The sequence below is a fragment of the Budorcas taxicolor genome, chromosome X (genome assembly GCF_023091745.1).
Source record: "Budorcas taxicolor isolate Tak-1 chromosome X, Takin1.1, whole genome shotgun sequence".
Classification (NCBI taxonomy): Eukaryota; Metazoa; Chordata; class Mammalia; order Artiodactyla; family Bovidae; genus Budorcas; species Budorcas taxicolor.
The window spans coordinates 10080276-10087990 of NC_068935.1; the positions used below are offsets into that span (position 1 = coordinate 10080276).

Here is a 7715-nt window from a genome sequence, read left to right on the forward strand (position 1 = left end):
CATGACCTGGTGTCATGGAAATGAAACGATCACCCCCAAAAGACACAGCAGCACAAAGAGACGACTGTCAATGGTCTCTCAGAGGAGGAAATCAGAGAGAAGTGTGAAAGAGGGAAAGGGAAGGAGAATGGGAAGGGAGGAGAGGATGAGAAAAGAGACCTGCGCAGCAGATGGACACTGGTCAGGCCTGCGCCCCTGCTGCAGGGTGGCTTTTTATTACCCAAGTTCATCTCATTGCCACCCCAGGTCAAAAAGTCACTCAGCACCCCAGTTCAATGTGGCTTGATCAGAATTTTTTTAGATGTTCACGATACAGATCTGGGTGAGGGAACAAGTTTGTTCTTATTGCCTCTATTTTCTCAAGTATCTCCAATGAGTACATTTTGGAAGAAAAGTAGACAAAATGTAAATCAGGTTCTGAAAGTTCGTCTACAGTATCATCCAATTTGATGTAGACACTCAGTTGGAATTTGATGCTTCTTTCCCCAGCTGCCACAATCCCTTCTCCAGTTCTTTATGCTGCTTTCTACTCTTACACTCTGCACCTTCTCTCTGGGGATCACATCCGCTCCCATGTCCTTAGTTATCATTTCTTCTCTGGTGGCCCCCAAATCTATATCTGCAGCCTGGTCTTTTCTGAGCACCACATCAATAGACTCAAATGACATTAGGGTATATCCATCTAGATGTCACACAGGTATCTCAAAGTTAATTTATTTTAAATGGATAAGGCTTTCCCTCCCCAATCCTGTTTTCTACCTAATAATAGAGCAAAAAAAATTTTAATTCCTTTACCCTCATTCCACCCTTAAAACTGATGTCAAAGGAGCCCCAGCATGATTCAATAGAGTCACCATACCCAACAACTTCAAGCTGATCAGTCCTTGGTCCTTTTGTCTATTGTAGGCAACATTTGAGTAAGTATATGGAAGCCTGGGGCTAAAACCAGATCAGAACTGAACAGAGATTTTACCCTTTCCTGGCCTCATGTATAAAGTAGGATAACACCCCCAAACTGACCAACAATACATTGTAAGGGCAGGTGAGATCATGTCTGATAAAACATCTTGAGTACGTAGTAAAAAGAAAAGCCTATTTCTTTGAGAAACTATTGTTAACAGTTGCCTTGCAGGAATGACATCACTCTACACAGTAGTCACTTAATAAATGCTAACTTTTATTGTTGTTATTATTTATTAAATGATGCTGACACATGGCAGAATGCCCCCAGCAACACAAAGGTCAACCAGAACAACTATCGACACTGAATTCTAAGGAACTAAGTGTGCTCAATTTTCTTAATTAATTGCTATGTGCCAGAAAATTCTAAGTATTTCACATATATTACTTCATTTAATTCTTTCAGCGAGCCCCATCTTTAGCACTCATCTATTATTTCAGAGAGAAAACTTCAACCCATCTTATGTTTAATGTAAATACTTTTTCTACTCAGTTCGTGCTCCAATCAATCACCTGCTCCATTCCCAACACTTTCCTTTTTCAAAAACTTTTGAAAAATCAGTATTTGTTTTAGGTTAATAAGAACATATAGATGAATAAAAAGTAAAAAGGTAAAAATTATACTATCCTTACACCCAAAGACAATCACTGTTACTATTTGGATGTCTGTAATTTCAGAGGTTTTAGTGTCTACTTAAATATCTTATATTCTCAGAAAAACTGAATCATACTAAGAAGACTCCTATCTAACCTACCTTTCTCACTTAACAGTGCATGATGAATATCATTCCCTGACAATATGGACTGCAGTTGACATATTTATCTTACACCATGTGAATATTCCTTAATTTATGTAACCAGTCCAGTGTGCTAAATTGTTTAAGTTGTTTTCAATTTTTACTATTTCACACAGTGCTGGGATAAACAGCCTTGTACATACAATCTTTGGCCAATGATTCAACTATTTCCTTAGGACAAAGGGATTACATATTTTAAGGCTAATGATATGTATTACCAAATGGCCCTCTGCAAACCTTGTGCCAGTGTAAGCGAATTCCTACCACCAGGGTGTGAAAGGCTCCATTTCTGCCATTCTCTCATGGACACTGCACAGTAGGTGAGAGAGGGACTTCTATATGAATTCCAATTTTTCTTTCTAGTCAAAATTATTCACTGGCTCTCAGCGTTCGGTGAGGTAATATTCAAACAGTTCTCCACAAACTGGCTTCAGCCAACTTTCCAAATTTATTTACTTCCAGTCACACTTTCCACTCTAAACAGACTAGTCTCCTCACTGTCACAGCAAGAGTTCCTACCTCCATGCCTTTCTCACACCAGTCCCCCTTCACTCCCATCACATGGAACTCCCTAACTACCTACCCCACTGAGGATTCATTTTAAATGAACACTTCCTCCATAAATCTGTAGGTGACTACTGTATCCTGCAGAAACTTTTGCTTTCTCTGTGCTCTGAGTGCGAATATTTAACAAAGAGTATATGCTTGAGATATTGTTTTCTTTTTGTTTGTATGTTTCTTATCTCTCCAACTAGATTATAAACTGAAAGATAAGTATGGTTTCTCTCTTTTTTTTCTTTCCAGCATTAACACACAACTTCATTGTTGATACACAAATGCAGTCAATGCAAATGACAGGAGGGAGCTTATTTATGAGGAACTGGTTCACTGTCACTTATGCAGAAGAAATAGTAAAAATATTTCAATCTAGGCAGTGAGATAAAAAGAAACAAACATTTTCAGAACAGGTAGTGATATTCATTCATCCAGCTTAGGCCTGCAGACCAACTCAGATAAATATCAGCATTGATGATACAATATGATATTCATTACTCAAAACTGGCAGCTGAAAGGATTCCTTTACCATATAGACAAGGTGGAGAAAAGGAATAGTTTACAACATGTGTTGCTTCTAAACTACAAAATCAAGAACTTATTCCTGGCTCTTTGGGAACATATTCTCAGCCAGTTTGGCCACGAATTTTCCAACTTTCACTTTTACCAAAATATCATGATGACTTTCTAGCCCCAGAATCTTATCAGCACACACCTGAAATTCTTTTAAAAAGGAAAAAAGTGAACCTTCGCTGAATTGATTCTGAGTAGATTCATTTTCCTCCCATTTAAAATTGTCATTTATGTTCTCGAATATGACCAGAAGCTTAAGAATCACCTCTTTGTTCTCCTTCTTGTTAAAGAGGGAACCCAGCGAGGATGGTACTTGGGCCCTGAGCAGTTCTCTCGTCATGGCTGGATTTTCAGCCAAATTCAAAAGGAGTTTCAAAACCTGAAATTTGGTTTCTTCATTTCCTGCTGAAAATAAACGGAAAAAGTCTGAAATGGAATTAGCAAGCATGTGCTGATACTCATTAGTAACAGTCATGTTCGTAAGCAATCTTAGACCTGCCAGCTGCACAGATGAGTTCAATCGAGAAGTGATTGTGTCATCACAGACTTGATTCATGTATATCTTAAGCCTGCGCTGATTTTCAGCATTCACACTCAAGTTATTTAGGACAATTAAAGCCTTTTCCTTCACTATGGGATCCCGAGTATTGAGAATCTTTGCAACAATTGGGAGACCACCCAGATCACGAATAATATCTCTGTTAAATGCATAAGCAGCATTGTTACCCAGAGCAATTAAAGCTGCTTCAAGAATATAAGGCTTTTCAGACATCTCAACCAAGCAAAGAACTTTCTGCAGCTCTTGAGGGGACAAAATAGTATCATCTGAATTGGGGGAAGCCCTTTTCTGGACAGCTCGACGAGCCCGGGTGGCCCTGGCCCTTGCCCTGGCCCTAGCTCTGGTTCCAGCCTCAGTCCCAATCCGGGCCCAAGGTGGGTACCATACTATACCTTTGTTCTCACTGTTGTCATCATCATCATCAGACCAGTCATTGTACCTGGCCCCAGGACAATCCCCAACATCATCCACATCCCCAGACCCTCCCTCAGCCATTTTCTCCTTGTTCTGTTTTCTTCCTCTGGTCAGTCTATAAATGCAATAGCAGGCGCCAGCCCCAATCACCAGTCCCGCAGTCACCCAGCCTACTTTCCTGGCGTAGCCCATGCAATCGTCCCTGATGGTATCAGGGACCAAGGAACAGAGTGGTCACTCAGGCTGGGGGAGGAGGGCTATGGGCCTGGCCTGGGTGCAGGCCTGTGGAGGATTATCGTCTTCAGCCACTTCAAGGCCACGGCAACTGATTCTGGAGGTGGACCTAGGGGTGGAGAAAGAAAACGGGGTTTGAGTTTCTCTTCTCCTTGAGTTGTCCTCTGCAGAGAGTTGTACAGAGGGACAAGCAAATGAGTTCTTGGTAGAAAATGTAGATTGTTAACAAACTCTTTCCCCTCATTCCACTCTCCCCAGCCCACCTCCTCCCCAAGCCTAGATAAAGGCAGTGGAGCGCATTCTCTCTGCTGGGGCCTCAGCTACCCCAACCTTGGATGTTCCCAGGGAGTGGCACCATTGCACTAACCTCCTCCAGACAGGCAGTTTGCCCCTTCTTCCCTCCCCTGGAGATGTGCCACGCCCAACAACCCTTGCAATCTGCAGAGAGACCAGAGCCAGTGAGAACTGAAGCCTTGATGGATTGACTGCTCCTCCATTTGTTGCTTTCCTGATTCACCTATCTAGGTTGTCAGATTAAAAAAAACAAAAAACAAAAAAGACAACCTCTCTCTGCCATCCAAAACATGCACATGCCTGCCGCTTCTCTAGCCTGAAATGGAGAGTTGTTGGGGAAATAACATTGGGTGAGCCTGTCCAACCGCGGGCAATTTCCAACCCCTCCCCCATTCCAGGCAGCCCCCATGCCCAAACCGACCTCTACTGATCCGAGGAAACTTCCTCCCTCGTTTAAACTGGTGCCACCTGCTACAGCAGACCTGCAGGATGACAGATCGAAAACATGGGGACTAAGTGCTGTTGAGAGAAGAGGATTATGAACAAACTATCTGATAGGTTTCCCTTCTGTCATTCTCCCCCACCCCACCCCCCACGACACACGCGCGCGCACGCACACACACACACTGCACGCCATTTCGCCACAGTCCCAAGAGTGTGAGAAACACACTCAGATTCAGACCTAACCTAGATTATCGCTACCTCTGGTTTCTCCCCACCCCATCCTCCCAACGCCCCCGTTAGGGTCTCTAGATGATCTTACCCTCAAATCGACCTTCACGGATCGGGGTTAATTTCCTTCCTCTTCTTTAGCCTGGTGTGGTGCCGCAACCTATGGAAAGACTGGCAACCCGGGAGAGGCTCGGATCCACGAGACACAGAGCCATGGTCAGGAAGACGCAGTCACAGTAAGAAAGACGGGAAACTACCGCGACCTAGTGCTTGGTGGACGGACCGGTCCCCAGAACAGAAAACTCTGTCCTTAATTCGGAGGCCTGGCTGTCAAAGGTTTCCACCCCTTCGACCCTTCTCGGGGTTCTGCTGACACATCACGGTGCACCTCCCCTCCCCAAGTCCAGCCTTTCCCCTCTGGCACCGTCCTGGAGGACTGGGGGCCAACACCCAGCGCACAGCTCCCTTTCCAGATTACGGCCTCGGTTCCCACCAGATTCCCACGTCCCGATCTCTGAGCTCCTCCCAAACACCCCCCTGCTCACCATTTCGCAGCATCAGAATGGGCTGCGGGCGGGACAGACGTCTTGGAAAGCCGGCGGCGAGTGGAAGAGACGACGGAGGCGCCCCAGGATCCGCGACGGTTTCCGCCCTGCACCCTCAGCCACCCCCACCTTCTGGAATCTCCCAGGCACTGACCTGCACGGATCCGGGACAATCTCCTTCTCCTCCTCCTTCTTTCCTCTGCTGCAGGCCCGCTGGCCCTCGGGGCAATGGGGAGCTGATACTCAGACGGGAACAACGACCAGAACAAGAAGGACTTCTGCACACGTCAGCTCTTGGTCACGTGAGACCTACGTCATCCACCAACTCTGGTCCCCAATTTCCCCTCCCACCAGCAGTGCGGCAGAAGAGGGCCCGCCCCCCTCCCTTCCCTCCCCCACGGCAGGCCTTGTTACTCTTTTTTTTCTTTCCTAATCCCATCTCCCTGTAGTTGTCTTTGCCTTCCTCTGATTACCAGAAAGGGACAGCATCTTCCCCTGGGGTTACTGGCCACTTGTACTTTTTGAAAAATTGCCTCTTCCTTCCCTGGACTCCTGGGACAGTAACCTCTCCTTCCACCTCCCTGCCTCCCAGCTATAAATGTCTACCATTTCCTCTGAAATCTAGTCCCAGATCTGAAAAGAAAAAGCCACCAGAAAAGGAGACCTGGAGTGAATGCAGTTTTTCCCTTACTTACTGTTTTATTTTTTGTTGTTGTTCTTTCAGTTCTGCCCTTTCCCACCCCCAGACTGCATTCTTTTTAGGAGGAAAAAAATGGCTGTAAAGCTATTTTCATTTGGGAAAAAAAAAAAAGAGTGGGAGAGTGATGTTGGGTGATGGCCTCCAAAAGTCCCACATGTTCTCACTTGTAGGGAGTGTTACACACTTCACTCAAAGCAATCTTAGTGTCTTCTGGGGCCTAGCACATAACACAATCCTGAATAAGCTCATCAGAGTGTCTGAGAATACATAAATCTTCTAACTAAGCCAGTCTTCTAAACAAGACTTTCACTTTCATCAGTTAGCAAGGCACAGGAGCCCTCAGAAGCCAGCTACACAGAAAAGGTTGAGTGGTAATCACAAGTATGTCGGATGCCTGTCAGATAGGAGGCATGCGCACTGACAAAGTGAGTGACATACAAAGAACATTACAAAATATACAAATGGACAACAGCATTTTTAAATGGAGTAGGTTGTTAGAGGTGTTAGACCAAGTCAAAACTGGCTGAACTCAGCATCTAGCAATTAGTGTGAAACCTTTTCACTGACTGTATTGATGAATTCAACAAGTCACCTGTCACCAACGAGCGAACTTTTAAGAGTGGGAAAAATAAGAAAATAATGTCAAGACACAGGGTCTACAGTGTGATATGCCCTGATAGTTAAGATATAAGGTTGTTATCTGAGTCTAAAAATTTTAAGATCCACAGACAATATGGGAGTAAATCAAGAGACTGGGAAATTTGGGAACAGGCAAAATTCCAGAGAAATTCATATCAATGTAACTTCTGAAAAATAGTACTAGGATATGACTAAAATGTATTTTTTTCTTCCATTTTTATTGAGATACAATTGATATACAACACTGTGTAAGGTTAAGATGAACAGGATATGACTGAAAGTTAGTAAGCAGAAAGCAAATCAACTGTATGATTCTGTGTTTAGAGAAAGATCATGTGCAGCGAGGGGGCTTGTTCAAACAGGAGTATATGAAGAGAAGAGTCAGAGGAACGTGTTGATAGTTCCCACCCAAGCACTGTCTGGAGGAGAGGAAGTCTTGGCTGAGATGCGTGGAAAAATTAGCTTTCTTTGGCAGAGCCATCCCCATGATATGTAAGTGTACTTCAAGTTTCTTAGCTGAAAGCCACTTCTTAAAGTGCACCGATGCCCTTGCTCTCTGATTGCAGGCTTACCACGCAACCTTCTGAAGTTGTGGCTTCCCAAGTAGTAGCTTGCCAACGGGGAGAGAAGGGGCTGGTAAAACTAACAGAAACCTCTAGTACCCCTGATGGTTGTACTTCTCAGGATAAATTTTTCAGTTGTCATTTCGTTGTGAAACTTAGCTTCCCTGTGGCCGTCTTACGGAGGAAATGCAGAGATCCGTGGGTTTGGGC

General features: G+C 44.4%; 1 protein-coding gene across 2 annotated transcripts; it reads right to left on the reverse strand.

Annotated features, from left to right (window-relative positions):
- Positions 1-1002: 1002 nt before the first annotated feature.
- On the reverse strand, positions 1003-5877 carry ARMCX3 (armadillo repeat containing X-linked 3). Of its 2 annotated transcripts, XM_052663136.1 has the most exons (5): positions 5758-5877; positions 5150-5229; positions 4808-4868; positions 4460-4530; positions 1003-4201 (listed from the first exon to the last, which is right to left on the reverse strand). In XM_052663136.1, exon 5 carries the CDS (start codon positions 4048-4050, stop codon positions 2911-2913), a length of 1140 nt encoding a protein of 379 aa, XP_052519096.1. In that variant the 5' UTR covers positions 4051-4201; positions 4460-4530; positions 4808-4868; positions 5150-5229; positions 5758-5877; the 3' UTR covers positions 1003-2910. The 2 variants fall into 2 exon arrangements, with proteins under 2 accessions (XP_052519096.1, XP_052519097.1); XM_052663137.1 differs by lacking the exon at positions 4460-4530.
- Positions 5878-7715: the final 1838 nt, after the last annotated feature.